General features: G+C 41.3%; 1 protein-coding gene across 2 annotated transcripts in view; it reads left to right on the top strand.

Moving 5' to 3' along the window:
* The window catches only part of LOC120053912 (ran-binding protein 10), a 28,923-nt gene extending 16,455 nt beyond the window's left edge, over positions 1-12,468 (top strand). The window contains exons 2-15 of one of the 2 annotated variants that reach the window (XM_039001223.1): positions 27-138; positions 418-470; positions 2,998-3,165; positions 3,354-3,376; positions 3,599-3,783; positions 5,602-5,714; positions 5,846-5,954; positions 6,988-7,136; positions 7,280-7,472; positions 7,631-7,770; positions 7,893-8,035; positions 8,915-9,026; positions 9,409-9,550; positions 9,778-12,468. In XM_039001223.1, coding sequence (XP_038857151.1) covers positions 27-138; positions 418-470; positions 2,998-3,165; positions 3,354-3,376; positions 3,599-3,783; positions 5,602-5,714; positions 5,846-5,954; positions 6,988-7,136; positions 7,280-7,472; positions 7,631-7,770; positions 7,893-8,035; positions 8,915-9,026; positions 9,409-9,539 — 1,631 coding nt within the window. In that variant the 3' untranslated portion in view covers positions 9,540-9,550; positions 9,778-12,468. Of the gene's footprint in view, positions 1-26; positions 139-417; positions 471-2,997; positions 3,166-3,353; positions 3,377-3,598; positions 3,784-5,601; positions 5,715-5,845; positions 5,955-6,987; positions 7,137-7,279; positions 7,473-7,630; positions 7,771-7,889; positions 8,036-8,914; positions 9,027-9,408; positions 9,551-9,777 lie in introns of both variants that reach the window. The other variant, XM_039001222.1, reaches the window with a different exon arrangement.
* The last annotated feature ends 4,290 nt before the right edge of the window (positions 12,469-16,758 follow it).

Raw genomic sequence — 16,758 nt, 5'->3', positions numbered from 1 at the left:
AACACAACATTTTGCTCCTTCTGTAGGCCATGGGAAGAACCATAAGGATGCCGCGTCTGTGCGTGCCACTCATCCCATACCAGCCGCCTGTGGGATCTACTACTTTGAAGTGAAGATTGTCAGCAAGGGCAGGGATGGGTACGTATTTGCTGATAGTTAGTACCGCTAATGTTCTAACCTCAAACTTGTCATTATTACACCACGATCTGTTTACTCATGTTAGCTATTACTGTAGGCCTATCTCTATTTCTGCAGTGGAAAATGGCATGTTGAGAAACTAAAGAGAGTAGTAAATAAAGGAAAGCAACTTTGGGTCTGAAAGGATTAATCAGTCCAGCTATTGACCCATATCAGACTGACTCATGTTGTCTAAGCTAATGATGTCTCTGACCTTTGACCTCCTGTTGTTGTCTCCAGGTACATGGGGATTGGTCTGTCTGCCCAGGGGGTCAACATGAACAGACTGCCTGGTGAGTATGAGGGAAGGTAGAGCGATGGCAGAAGGGAAAGCTGTGAGTCAGTATGGGATGAGTGTGGGTTTTGGAGGTCAGAGGGTTCACAGCAAGAACCCTGCCCTGCCTATAATCTCTGCTGGATTGGTTTAGGATTGAAGGACAAGGGGTAGTAGTCAGTGTGTGCTTTGGTTGTGCGACTGTAATAGATTGTGGACAACTACATGTATTTTTTTTTAAATACAACTCTAAAATTAACCCAACTAAAAAATGAAAACATGTTATCTTCAGATGGATCTCCTCACACCATCACTGCAGCAGTGACTGATGTGATTCTCGATATAAAAAAACACATCATATGGTTCAGTTTTTACTATTCGAGGGGCACAGTTTCAAGGTGTTAATCTTTTGCATGTGGTTTGCTACGTTTTAGAGTGCCATGGTAATCTATATCCAGATTTATGTTTCCAGATTTACCGTCTTTCCTCTGGAGTGCCTGGATGGATTTAGATTCCATGTCACATTGAAACCATGTGTAGTGATGTCTCCCAGAGTGTCTGGCTGTTCCAGAACATGCATGGCTTGTTTGAGCACAGCCATTAGTAATGACAGGATGAAATGTAACATGTGAAATACCAGCAAGTACCTTTTTTCCTCCACATAAAAGCTTTCAGTGTATGTATGAAGGTCAGGTGATAGTGGAGCTGCCACAGGCAGGGTGGCTGGCTCACATTCATTGAAGAGGAAGGGAGAAATAAACAAGTAATTGTTGATAATTGAATTTAAAGAAATCCGCTTAAGGCCATCTCATCCTCAATACAGTATACAGTCTGGGCCCAAATGGAATTTTCCTCAATTAGAAATTCTACAATAGAGTTACATATAGGCCTACTGTTGAATGGTCAGAACATAGATCAAATTGGTCTGTCTGCAGCACACTGATACAGTGAATGAACCCATCCAAGCAGAAACTCATGCCAAGGCCTAATGAGATTGGATTGAATGTAACCAAACAGGCTAGTAGATGAGTGTTTTTGCCACCAAACAGAGCGGAGATGTGAGCGGTATCACTGCATAAATACAGGGCCATCTGCACCCTGGCCTGGCCCACTGCTCAGCAGTAATTTGTTAATCAAACACTCTTTCTTTCGTCACCAGTTGAACAGACAATGGGGGTTAAGCAGAAAGTACATGTAGATTTAATACATTCTTGCATAATTCCATCAAATTCTCTCTCGCCCTTTCCCCCACCCTCATGCACGTGAAGATGTCACTGATTGGTACAGTGGCTGCTGGGGACACAAGACAGGTTGGAAGAGGGTTGGCATATTGCTGCCGAGGGGCTAACTTTGGCACATGGGGAGCTACAGTATGTTTTCCCTTGTGCACTGATGCAATTCCCTGCCTATTAGATCATTCCTCCATGCTGCTCTGACCAATAATATGAACCCTGCCTCAGGCTGTGTCACCTGCCTATTGGGTTCTCCATGGCGCCGGAGGCCTTTGGAATGCTTTGGACTCATCCAGCCAATTCTACATGCTCTTGCTGACTACAACTGCTGTTTATTCTCTCCCAGCTCAAATGTATCTCTGTTACACAATGGTTGGAATATGGTGGAAATGGCAGCCTGTGTGTGTGTGAGAGTTTAGTTGCATGAACATATTGTTTATGAAGATTTATTTAGGTTTCTAGTACATTATATGCCAATGGACTTCAGTACATTTCTGTGACCGTGTGGGTGTATGGTCTGGTTCTGGCTGGAATAGTTTTAATATTCCCTGTTGACCTCTGTGTGTCTGATCCCATAGTGGAGCCCTGCCCATTTCATTAGCATGAAGGGAACACTGAGCCCAGCTTTAGGACCAATATCCCTGGCAGCGCTGCTCTGCAGATTCATCTAATACCTCACAGTTCTCACACACAACCTACTTTCTCTGTGCCACTTTCACTTTTTGGTTGGTGACAGACACTGATTGAGCAGACAATACTCTCACTGCACACACACACAGGCCACACACAAACCCATGCACTGACTTGAAGATCTACCATCCACATCTCCCTCTGCACACAGTCTACTCTCCTTCCCCGTCCCTATTGATACCATGCACATACATCATATGTACTGCTCTGTTTTGAGTATGACTCATCAGTCAGTGCTCCTATTCAGAGACGGATGCCTCTCGCTGGCCACCCATAGAATTGCACATGCTACACAGGACAGGAGTGGGGATATCCTAATTCGAAAGAGACCATTTGTCAGGCTCAGCACCACCCCATGTCACAGTGTCTTTATGGGGATTATATTACTCATCACACTGCTGGGGTCACCCATCTCACTCCTTCCCCTCTCAAATGTATGAGTAGCACTGCCCTAACCATGACCTGATGCATATTAATCTAGCTAGATTTGAGATGTGAAAGTGTTAGTTCAATATGCCTTGCTTTTCTCTGTCGTTTCCTCCAGGTTGTTAATGTGTAATATTCAATATTCATACCATGGGTCTAGATTTCCTCTAATCACTTCTGCCTTGTTTCCTATCCCAGGCTGGGACAAGCACTCATATGGTTACCATGGCGACGATGGACACTCCTTCTGTTCTTCAGGGACTGGCCAACCATATGGCCCAACCTTCACCACAGGCGATGTGATTGGCTGCTGTGTGAACCTAATTAACAACACCTGTTTCTACACCAAGAACGGCATCAGTCTAGGTGAGAACTGTGTACCAACAGTGCAGGGTAAAAAACATCCAAGTTAATTGTTATATGAAATTACAATATGCTTCACCCATTTGAAATGTTCCCAGGCAATTTATACAATTCTGTTTACTTGGTTGCAGATTATAACATTTTAAATTTCTTCCAGTCCATTAACACTTTTCTCTCTGTTTGTTCTCCAGGTGTAGCCTTTACAGATCTCCCTGTGAGTATTACACTGAAATGTGGACATGTTCAATGTCAAGGACTTCTGTTGCAATCAGTAGTGGTAGCTTTGCTGCTTCCATTAGTGGTGATGATATAAAAGTCCTACATTATTCACGGGTTGCCATGCCATCAAATTATCAAGTGATCAAAATGAATGGCAAGTTCTTCCTATTATGGCCAGAGGGGGAATGTGTTTTCACACCTCTCCCTTTACCCACAGCCCAACCTTTACCCCACAGTGGGCCTGCAGACTCCAGGAGAGATTGTGGATGCTAACTTTGGCCAGCAGCCCTTTGTGTTTGACATTGAGGACTATATGAGTGAATGGAGGGCTAAGATCCACGGCATGATCGCCCGCTTCCCCATCGGAGAGAGACTGGGAGAGTGGCAGGCAGTGCTTCAGAAGTAAGGGATCCATACCCACACCACAATTATCACTAGGGCTTTTGCGGTGGCTGTATTACCACCACACCGGCGGTCACGAGTCATGAATGCAGTCAAATTCCACGTGACCGTTTAATCACAGTAATTAGGCTTCTCCAAGCTCTGATGCTGCTGATGGTCATTAGTAGCCTACCAAACATATATTATTTAGTGTATGTAAAGACTAGATTAAATCAACAATAGTCTGATGGGTGACAATATTAGCCTATCACCTGTGAATTATATATTATGACTTATATTATGATGCCCAGCATAAGAAACAACCTTTTTTTGTGACTTTTTCGAATCCTAGTCACACACCTCATGTAGCCTAGCCCATAGGCCTATATGTTTTAATGAGGTTTGTATCACAACTAAAGTAGCCAAATAACTTAATATAATTAAGCACATTAATCCGCTTTACAAGGGATGTAGAGCCTAACTGGCATATATAAGCAGTATGTGAGTTTCAAGTTTGGGGAAGATCATTTTCACCATAAAAATGCACCTTTTATAATAAAAGCATATATGCATAATTGCATTTGCTAATTGAACATTCGCGCTTATAGCCTAGTACCATGTGGTTGTATTAATTTGGGATCTATCTCATCCCACAACTGTCCCAGACTATGTTTAGAATATTTATTTCTTACACAGAATAGAACAGGTCGACCTTTGTACTATGGGGGATAGTAGATTGACATAGGCTAGTGCTTTTGCTGTTTGTTCGGCGTACTCATCTTGTTGGCTGACGAAAAGTAAATGTGGACAGTTCTTCCAACATCTTCAATATGCACCTCGGAATTGGATAAGGAGGCTCCCAGTTGCGTCCCCGATGTGTCTGTCTTCACTTGTAGCTTGTGAGAAAGACCGGATCACGTGATGGAGCGCGAAGCACTCCGGGAGAAGGGCACAATGGCCGCTGGCCGCAAAAGGCATGGCATTTTTTAGGGTGCATTCTGGCCACACAAAGGGGATGCCGCGGGAAATTCTAGGCGTTATGAAGTGCTTCTCCAATTGTGAATGAGAGACTATTGGAGTGTGTACAGCCTGCGCAAAAAACTAAGCAAAGCTCATACCTTTCAAGCAACTTTTTTCAAATCATCATTAGAATCTCATCATGCAACCTTAAAATGTATTAAAAATCAAAACATACAGCCCAACGTTTGTAAATTTACATTGAAAACTCTAAATTAAGCATATAGGAGTACCTATTTCTTTGTTAACCGCTCAACACAGAATAGCCACATGTGCCACTCCCTCAAATCGTTTGGAGAAAATATCCTTTCTATTTTATTCCGCTTTGTTGAATTGTATTCTTCATACTATAAAATTATTCAAAGTAAATCTTGTCTGCTAAATTAACTAGTGTAGCCCACAGCCATTTGGCATAGCCACATCAGAACCTAACATAAGGACAACTTGGCGTATGCTATTCTGTTCTTCTGAAATAGACTACATTTTCTTCATATCATGCTTCTTTAGACCTCTCTAAAATAAATAATGGATTTAATGTGAAGGTGTAGGCTATATTACATAGATTTACTTGATTTTTATTTATTTTTAAAATGTTGATGTTCCCAAGATCAGTGGCTTGTAGGCCACTGTGGAAGCCTGGAGATGCTAAATGTGTTTGCTAATTAACGGTCAGATACAGTGAGACCGACTGTTATTTGCTTGACAATCACCGGCTGACGGAATTTTGTGACCGCCACAGCCCTACTTATCACCCACCCTAACAGACTACTTTGTCTTTCTCTGTACTACTGTAAGGCTAAATCATGTATTTGATTCTTTCAGCATGGTATCCACCTACCTGGTGCATCATGGGTACTGTGCCACAGCCACAGCCTTTGCCAGGGCTACAGAAACCTTGATCCAGGAGGACCAGACCTCCATAAAGAACAGACAGAGTGAGAACCACATAAAGGCTCCACGCTGACAATACCACGGAAACACTGAGGACCAATCACTGTCATTCATTTTCCCCACAGTCATCCATCCAATCAGTTTTTAATGGTAACATGCATATTTTTGTCAACAGGAATACAGAAGCTGGTATTGGCAGGGAGGGTTGGCGAGGCCATCGAAACCACACAGCAGCTGTACCCTGGGCTCCTAGAACACAACTCCAATTTACTGTTCATGTTGAAGTGAGCAGCCTTGAACCCAACTATGGGACTCTTATGAGTGTTTATTGAAGGGCTAAATGGAGGAGTATTGGAATTGTGGGGCTTAGATAAGCACTGCTGGTCTTGTAGTGCCTTTGCAGGCTCCGTCACATGCAATACAACCCTAGAAGCACTTAGCAGGAAAGCTGTGGCCTGCTTCCCAGCTGTGTGTTTATGCCACAAAGACATTAGATTAATAAATACTGTGATCCGATGAGAAGCAGACACACAGCAAGAAAGCCAGTATTTATGTCTCTTATAGAGGTAGAAAGGAGCTTGTTGTAGCAATAGAGGAGTGTTACACAGAGAGGGGGCAGGGTGAGCACAAGGTCACAGTTGCTGCCGCTGAGGGAACTCATGATTTGATTGGTCATGCCTGTTGCTCCATTTTGTCATGGAAGAGGAGTGAGCAGAGCAGTTGCTGATCTGTTTGACATTCATCCAATGGTAATGACATGTATCCATAAAGCCAGATACTCATACTCTGGAACCAGTCTGACTTGTTCCTGTTGCATTTATATATTTCAGGGTACAAAGACATGATCTTACGTGGCCACACCTTTGCCGACCTCTGAAAGCAATTGAAGTATTGCAATAACAATTGTGTTCAGACTGCATGAGATATCAGACAGTTAAGCAGAATGTAGTGGTTGATATCTAATAGTACAATGTATTCCTGGATAAACAATGTCAGACATAGGTTGTAGAGTAGTGATGAGACTCTTAGATGGATAGTGGAGTGGTTGTGAATGATGTCAGAGTGAGACTAATACAAAAACATTTCAAGTCATTTAGAAGATGCTCTTATCCATAGCGACTCAGTGCATTCCTTCTCCGCAGTCGTAGTACAGTCAAGCACATTTTTCTTTAATACAGTAGTTATCCGCAAAGTCAGTGCTAGTATGAAAAGACAAGTGTGAGTGTTAGTGCAAAGAAGGCGAGGGTGTTAGCCATTTGTTTGAGTGTCGAAATAGAGTGAATGTCAGGCAGATTAATAGTTGCCCGTATCTCCCAGGTGTCGGCAGTTTGTGGAGATGGTGAACGGTACAGACAGTGAGGTACGATGCTTCAGTGTCCGCTCCCCCAAGTCCCAGGACAGCTACCCTGGCTCCCCCAGCCTGAGCCCCCGACATGGAGCCACCAACCCCCATCTGCACAGCGCAGGTAAGGGAAACACCTGCAAATCCACCTATCCACCCTACACACTCCTACTTACCTATCCATCCACGTAGTGTGTTACACAATCCTCTCTCTTATCTCTTTGTATCTGTTGTATCTGTTTCACCCTGGTTCTCTGTCCACTCCAGGAGCAGACAGCCCAACATGCAGTAACGGGGTCACCCCTCCCAACAAGAACAAGAGCCACAACAAGTACCCTGGTGTCAGCTCTGCCTCCTCCTCCTCCTCTTCCTCCCCTTCCTCTGTTAACTACTCTGAGTCCAACTCCACTGACTCCACCAAGTCCCAGCCTCACAGTGGCACCAGCAACCAGGAGACCAGGTGTGTGGCAAGGCAAGGGTTTCTCTGTTTAGTAATGTATTTCTGTTTTTACTGGGGTGTCTGTCATCTGTGTCCGTGAATGTGAGAGAGAGGCAAACCATCTGTGGTATAATGACGTTCTGTATGGATGAGTGAACCTGACTGTGGGTCCTCTGCAGTGACAGTGAGATGGAGATCGAGGCAGAGCACTACACTAATGGGGTGGCGGAGAACTCCTCTACTCGGATCATGAACGGCACCTACAAGCATCAAGAAATCCTGCAGGCTGAGGACGCCAGCCTGGGCAATGGAGTGGCAGGTACAGGCACTTGACACACACACAATTCCTATTTTGATTGTCAGGTGCAAGTGTAAAATACACTCTCAGTCCGCGGCTGGCCTCTGACCCTGTGTGTGTGTGTCCCTCCTTCCTTGGAGAAGACAGCTGTGCCTCCAGACAGCTGTGTGGAGGGAACCAGGCAGCCACAGAGAGGATGATCCAGTTTGGCCGTGAGCTGCAGGGCCTCAACGAGCAGCTGTGCCGGGAATATGGCAAGAACGCCACACACAAGAAGATGCTGCAGGTACCGGGGGGGGGGGGGGGGACAGGCCTGGGAGGTTTCACACAAAATAAGACTGGTACACTGTGTGACTATGACTCACAAATTATATAGTTGTCAACCACCGCCCTGGGGCATGTTTTGTTATGCTGCAATACAATGACTTGCAGGATTTCCAAGGGCGGCAGTGGTTAAGAGCGTTGTGCAAGTAACCGGTTTGAATCCCCGAGCCGGTAAGGTGCAAAAATCTGCCATTCTGCCCTTGAGCAAGGCAGTTAACCCCGAACAACGCCTGCTCCCAAGTGCCGACGATGTCGATTTAAAGTAGCCCCCCGCACCTCTCTGATTCAGAGGAGTTGGGTTAAATGTGGAGGACACATTCCAGTTGAATGCATTCAGTTGTGCAACTGACTAAGTATTCCTTTTCCCTTCTGAGCTGTTTACACACATCTACTTGTATATGGCCATTGGGTCGGCAACAGGCCCGCAAGAGGTTTTTTCGTTTTTGGTCGGAAAAGACTAAAAAACCCAGGAATTCAGCTAAAAATGTGTTTAATTTAGGGAATCTGTTCCCAAGAGACGTGTGATCGTGTCTCAATGTAATTCAAGGTATAAAATGATTGTTATTTTCAAATACAATCTATTTTTAGGCTTAGTTGTGGTCAATTTCCAGTGTGACAAATTATTATAATTATGTTCCGGCACCTCGACTCTCCACTCTGACAAAACAAACCGTCCCGCGGCTGAATGTAGTTGCCTACCCCTGGTCTAATGATGTTCCCTCTGTTTACGACAGACCATTCAACTGCTTCCAAATCATAGTCATTAATATGGGCTATTCTGCTTGAACTGGTTACAATGTTTTCTTTCTTTCTCTTTATCTCCCTCTCTCTTTTACCACAGGATGCATTCAGTCTATTAGCATATTCAGATCCCTGGAACTGCCCAGTTGGGCAACAGCTGGACCCAATGCAGAGAGAAAATATCTGCTCTGCTCTCAACAGCGCCATCTTGGGTAAGGCTAAGTTTCACACACACAATGTCATGAAAGCACACTAGATGGTTTTTTTACTCCCGCTCACAAGTTCTTTTTCTTTTTCTACAATGGTAGTGTGTGTTAACTCTCTTCTAATGAAACATGCTGTACATGTTGCCATGTACAAGTTTGAGTCACACCGGTGGAGGCTGCTGAGGGGAGGACCGCTCATAATAATGGCTGGAATGGAGTGGTATCAACCACATGGAATCCACGTCTGTGATGTGTTCGATACCATTCCATTGACTCCATTCTAGCCATTACTATGAGCCGTCCTCCCCTCAGCAGCCTCTACTGAGTCGCACATGCTTTGTTAATGTACACACTCTGATGATCCCTGTGTTGTCTTTTGACCCCTCAGAGTCTCAGAACTTGCCTAAGCAGCCCCCTCTGATGCTGGCTGTAGGTCAGGCCACAGAGTGTGTCCAGCTCATGGCCAGGGTCCGCTCAGGCTCCTGTTCCTTCGCCAGAGTTGACAGCTTTTTGCACTAGCCCCAGTCCAGGTGAGTCTGCACGGACACCCACACATAACGACCCTCCCCTTCTAGCAGCATGTCAATGATTGTTGAGCCTATAGGGAAAGTTTATGGAACATTTTTGACTACACATGGCCCATGCTGTTATCATCAACATGATCAAACAGGATTGTAAGGTTACAGTTTGGAGTACAGAAATAGTGTTGAACAGATTACAATACAGTAGTTCCAAAATTGTTTATTTCATCCTTAAGGCAATGTTCAGGACTACAAAGAAGAGGACTTTCCAATGGGTTGCCAGATGACTGAGGAGATCATGTGTTTGAATTGGTGTGTCGCTTGCCATTTGGCAGAAGCAGGATGTGCAGGGGAATGAGTAGAACATGAGGAGAAAGCTTGTTTTTAATTTAGTATTATCAAATACAAAATGTGTGACACTATTTAAAGATAATTAATTATTATTCTGTTTATCTAGTCATTTTCAAGTTTTTATTTGGTCAGTTTGTTGTGCTCATCTTGAAAAAAATTATCGAATTCCGTTTTTGTTTTTATGAGTGGATTTGAATTCCCTACACAGTATTTTAAAGATGTTCATCATATCAAATAAATTCACATTGGCATGCTTTGTCGTTACCAAGCAAAATACTCTGGTTTCTCATTCAGAACTTTCACAGGACTTTTGTCATCTCAGTATGGGATATTGTAGAAAGAGGTATGTTTAACCAGCAGTATAGTGGCTCCTATTTAGGACCAGAATTTTTTGGTTCAAATTCTTACTTCTTAGTATGCCTTTACCCCAAAAATGGGTTTAATGGAAAGTTAAAGGTCTGAATTTGATTCTGAGACTGCACGTGGCTGTAAGCCACTAACCCGCTGGTCACCTTGAAGCCCCAGAAGGTAGCACAAATGAAATAATGACACTGATTCATTTAGGAGTTTCAATATAAGTGTAGTGTATTTCCAATCAAGTTTCTCCACTAGTTTGATGTGTAACATAGGGCTGCGCTTACACAGGCAGCCCAATTCTGAACTTTTTTTCACAAATTGGTCACTAATACATCTTTTGACCCAATCAGATCAGTGCTGAAAAAGATCTGATGTGATCGGTCTAAAGACCAATTAGTGGAAAGAAGATCAGAATTGGGTTGCCTGTGTTGTGCTGCCTTATGTTACACATCAAACTAGTGGAGACACTTGATTGGAAATATACTACACTTGCATACAGTAAAAATACACAGACATACAGTGCTTGGGTAATTTGAATTTGGAAATCAATCCCTGGTTTTTACTTGCTAATTGTATTGAAGATACCTTTATGAAGTCAGATGTTGAATATATACAATATAATGATATTGAACAAAAAAGTGGAACTATTTTCCAAATACAAGGCTTTTAATTTGACCAACTTTTCTAATAACCAATGGTACTTGCCAGTTGCCACACTTATTCCACACAGTCAGTCCATCAGTCTTTTCATATTAGTGCTTTGAAAGACCATTGTCTCATCATTGCCAACATGCTTATTCTGGCTTTCTTGCAGTTCTATTTTTCTCACACAGACCCAGTCATTTTTACAAATGTGGCCACAACTTTGTTTCTTGTTTGTTTTTGTTCATTGTATTCACAGTTGAATGTGTTTTGGTCTTTTTCGTTACAGTATGTATTCTCCTATTTAACAGATGTTGATCATTGATGTATTAATCCAGTATTTCAGCCAGCCAGCCAACAGGAGGCGCTCCACTGTTTGTTGAATGTAGTTTAGCAGATTATATTACATTTATGTTTCAGATTTGCTGCTGGCCACCATGAGATTGATATTGACATCCCCTACACCTGTTAGACATATTGCAATGTGTTTAATTCACTTTTTGACAATCATGTAAAGCATGTTTGTTAAGCAAAGGGCTGGTGGGAGTAGAAATCATCAGCTTGCAGCTTTGTTATTAGTGTTTGGTAGACTTTAATATCCCTTAACATTGTTCACAAAGGCCATTTGGATTTTTTTTACACAATCTTTCCATTTGCACAACATCTATCTGCATCATGGGCTTATACTTGCTAAAATATGTGAAAAACAAGAACAAATACCTTCACTTACTTGTGAGGGTCCTCTTTTGTATTGCAGTAGGAAGCAAAAGAAAGGGCCTCATGACTTTATCCAAAACCTGTGAAAGACAATTGACATACTGGGGCATACTGTCTTTTGAAGCATACCTATACACATCGTAACCCATGTTGGAATCAAGTTTGAGTTATTTTAACTCATGTTGTTCACTTAATTAAGTCTCTAGACGGCCCTATCCGTTCACATGGGTTTTCACTATTCTGTTTAATGGTAATTCAGAATACAACCAGTCCTAGGCTTTCAATATTGGAAGCAGACAGCAGATAGGTATTGATAATAGCTTGACATTATAGCAAATCATGTATCTCTTGGTTTCTTTCAAAAACAGCAAATGGCTTTTTGAACTCAATAGAATAGCCACCCAAAATGTATATTTCCATTTTAAGAGAATTCATTATACAGTAGAATTTAACTTGACTAATGTATAGGGATGTGTGTGTAGAAAGGGAGGAATCTGTTGAGCTTCTCCTGGGACTTTTATAGACACACCTACACCTACTGTAGCAAACAACCTCCCAGTTTTCCTTTTCTGTTTTAAATTGGCCTTTGGAGCTATCCATGCTTCAAATGGAGAGGCGAAGGTAATGTAATTAGGAATTAAAAACAAGCTGTGCACAATATACTTCTATTATGATTTAAATTTCATATTGAGTTTAGCATTTGTGAAATGAGTTACCCTGTACTTAGCATGAAACTTTTAAAACCTTAAACAATATTAAAAAAACATACCTATGTACTGGACACATGATAAAGAAATATTGTATTCTGTTTTATTTTGACAGAATTATTTTTATTAAAATACACATCCATAAGCATACTATTTTTGGTCTTGTCATTATTTTGTGGACATACTGCTTTCGAGTGATGGTGACTTGAGGTTTATTTTTAAACACAAACGTATTACATACATACTTTGTTTGACAAAACAATTCAATTCATTCAAGGGGCTTTATTGGCATGGGAAACATATGTTAACATTGCCAAAGCAAGTGAAGTAGATAATATACAAAACTGAAAAACAAAATGAGCACTAAACCTCATACTCACAAAACATCTGGCTTATATATACACTATCATGGTTCCAACTGTTGAGTAGAACAGTATGTGGTTAACAGCACACTAGCACCCCGTACTAGTGATTGCTACTACGTAAATCACTAATAAACAAAAGAGCAGGTGGAGAAATGATTAATTGCTGAGTCACACATCAACAAAATATAAAAATGTGTCCTTGACATACGTTTTTGTTAACTCACGACACTACACTTTCAGTAATTCAAGAAGTTGAGGGGTTAGTCAGAAGTGACTTGAGGGGTGGGATGTGTGGAGAGAGGACGCAGCATGTTAGTATTGCAGAGATTAAAGGATCTTGTCCTTTAGAAAGCTTCCTTCGACACTCATTTTGATCCTGAAATAATCAGTAAATTGTTAGGCTGCTGTCTCATCAAATAAGAATTGCATTGTATATCGGCTCTACTAGTGAATCCAGGGCCAGAATATTGCACAACTAAATGAGCCTTAGACCAAATTGTCTTGTTAGACTAATTCTCAACTGTTTAGAATGTGCTTCTGGATTTCCGGAGGCCTACCTGTTACCGTTGTGGTAACATAACGTAGCAGGCATAAAAGAAACTGGAACATCCGGTTGTTGGGGACATGGCAGAGGCTACCGTTGTGATGTTCTTATCAAACACTTTCATGCAGGAGTCTTGAGTTTCAGAGGTAGCTGAATGATTCAGAGGAGGGAGTGAGGGAAACTTGAGGCTGAATTTCTGGCTCTGGAATGCTGACGTTGATGTAGTTGTATAGGTCTGTTGCTGTCCTTTTCATAAGAAAGCCTAAGCGAGTGGGAGAAGCACAGAACAGAAACGGATACATTATAACTGACTGAGAAACAATCAGTTAAACGTATGAAAACTCACTAAAATAGCAAACATTATTATGGACATATTTTATGGAACACTATAGGTAAACAAAAACATCCCAAATAATTTTGAAACAATGTCAGTAGTAGCCTATATGAAAACCACAAAAATATAATAGAAAGGGCATACAATTGTTGTCACAGCATGTCCAGGGGGCTTTGTGCTCTCAGCTGTTTCTCTCTTCACAAGGGACCTTCCACGCCAGCTGGAATGTTCTGGACCTCCTGCATAGAATACATGTCATACATGCATAATATCACAAATGCATTGGATGTATAATGGCTTACTTGGGGTGGAAATGCAGGCACTCACCTTACCATCTTAAAGCCGTTTTGTAGAAATGGAGAGGTCCACATTCTTTTTCACTTCATTTTCATAAAACGCATGCAGTTGATCATCGCTCCACTACAGTGGCATATTAATCATGAAATAGGTGAATTAGTTAATAGGCTCATACTATAGTCTTGGGTGATTGTTCAGATCAGACATGGTTAGCTAGTTTTCGGAAATAGCAAAAACAGTGGCAAGTAATATCATAGCAAATTCACTCACCTCGAAAGTACCTTTTTAAATACCTCTAGGAACTGAGTAGTTTCTAAATGTCTGATTATTTGGTGCCATATTTAGGTTAGCTTGCTTTTGTTTTGATCGATTTTCTCGATTTTCAGCCAGTAAATAGTCAGAGAATGACAAAATGTGATCAAATTATGAGAGTAAACACAGAAACCTAAAGGCGGGAAAGGCCAGGCTGATGTAGCAGCATGTGCGATAAACTTGGCTGAATAGTTGGAAAGACAAACGTATGGTCAGTGCGATCCTGGCTCCTTGGGATGTCCCTACCCTAACCTTAACCCCTACCCATAGCAGTGGGAAGTAGGGGTGCTGAAGGTGCTACAGCACCCCTTAAAAAATGTGAATAAAAATATATATATTAGTAAAAAAAAAAGATTTTTTAAGTAGCGCACTAGGCGTTTACTACTATTAGCAGACCAGTCTTTAGCATGGCCTCAAAACAATTCAGCATCTCTAGTAGTTGTAGACTTAAGAACAGTATCTTGCAGGATTCAATAGTTGGAATTGTAAGAGTTGTTGCCCTGTCTCTTTCTCTGTGATTGTCATTCTAATGGAATCCAGAAAGAACAAAACCCTGCCCTCAAACATTTACATCAAAATATGCAAAGTTATGGGCAAAGACACAAAACATTAAATAAAAATCTTGATCAAATGACATGGAAAACAACCACTTTTTATGCAGTATTAATTTACCATCCTTACAAACCACTTAATGTAAATGTACATTACTGTATTTTACATAGGCTGGTCCTCTAGGTTTGTACCTGTAGACGTTCTATCACCATGAAGAAAAACAATGACCAATACAGTAATTGAGTACATTGAGACATCAAGTGGTTTGTTGTGATGTGGTGATGTAGTTCAGTTGGTAGAGCATGGCGCTTGCAATGCTAGGGTTGTTGGTTCGATTCCCACGGGGGACCAGTATGAAAATGTATGCACTCAAGTTGTTGTTCTGGATAGAAGTATCTACTGAAAAGGAATGAATAGACCATTTCAGTTTTCACATAGAAATAAGTTGCATTTGCAAAATATTTTTTATATTCCACAAGTATTATCAGATTAACTGTTTTGTAGAGATAATTATCAGACTCGGGTTACAAATGCTGGTAAACACTCAAATACATTTAGTTAAAGTTTCACAAAAGTAGTGTACTGGGCCTTTATTAGTCCTGTATTAGCCGACCGAAAATCGCAGCAGCCCCAACAACCAAAAACAAAAATATCTAATCAAATCAAATTTTATTTGTCACATGCGCCGAATACAAAAGCTTTAGACCTTACAGTGAAATGCTTACTTACAAGCCCTTAACCTAACCTTAACCCGGACCATTTTAAATGTCAATGGGGTAGCTATGTCCCAAGGATCCCGGATAGCACGGACCATAAATGTATCTCTTCAGTGTTTCAATCATTGCGTGTACACTGTGCGACACAATGTATGCAGTTTGTTGATACAATATCTCTGGTCTTGCATCATGACACTGCTGTATCAGACAGCAGAGGGCAGTAGTGCAAAGGGTTAGAGGTTACCTAAAAAACATGAAAATATAAATAAATGCAATGCAACAGTGGAAAGATAGAAATAATATTTCTATCAATAATTGATCAGGACCTTTTTGATTCACTGCAATACATTTTTTTATTTCGATTTTTTGCTGAGATCGTAGTGGTAGCCGAGAAAGACACAGAGATTCCCAAACCTTCCATAACAAAGCCATTACCTACAGACAGATGAACCTGGAGAAGAGTCTCCTAAGCAACCTGGTCCTGGGGCTCTGTTCACAAACAGACCCCATAGAGCTCCAGGACAGCAACACAATTAGACCAACCAAATCATGAGAAAACAAAAAGATAATTACTTGACACATTGGAAAGACTTAACCAAATAACAGAGCAAACTAGAATGCTATTTGGCCCTAAACAGAGAGTACACAGTGGCAGAATACCTGACCACTGTGACTGACCCAAACCTAAAACTTTGACTATGTACAGACTCAGTGAGCATAGCCTTGCTATTGAGAAAGGCCGCTCTAGGCAGACATGGCTCTCAAGAGAAAACAAGCTATGTGTACACCGCCCACAAAATGAGGTGGAAACTGAGCTGTACTTCCTAACCTCCTGACAAATGTATGAACATATTAGACACACATATTTCAGATTACACAGACCCACAAAGAATTTGAAAACAAATCCAATTTTGCAAACTCCCATATCTATTGGGTGAAATACTACAGTGTGCAATCACAGCAGCAATATTTGTGACCTGTTGCCACAAGAAAAGGGCAACCAGTGAAGAACAAACACCATTGTAAATACAATCTATATTTATGTTTATTTATTTTGTGCTTTAACTATTTGCACATCATTACAACACTGTATATAGGCATAATATGACATTTGAAATGTCTTTTCTTTTGGAACATTTGTGAGTGTAATGTTTACTGTTCATTTTTTTTCCATCTCACTTTTGTTTATTATCTATTTCAGTTGCTTTGGCAATGTAAACATATGTTTCCCATGCCAATACAGCCCCTTAAATTGAATTTGAGAGAGAGAGAGAGAGAGAGAGAATGCCAAGGTCTATTAAGAAGGAAATGAGAGTTGACATG

The sequence above is a fragment of the Salvelinus namaycush genome, chromosome 9 (assembly GCF_016432855.1).
Source record: "Salvelinus namaycush isolate Seneca chromosome 9, SaNama_1.0, whole genome shotgun sequence".
Classification (NCBI taxonomy): Eukaryota; Metazoa; Chordata; class Actinopteri; order Salmoniformes; family Salmonidae; genus Salvelinus; species Salvelinus namaycush.
The sequence above is the reverse complement of the archived record's forward strand: the minus strand, read 5'-3'. Positions and strand labels throughout refer to the sequence as shown.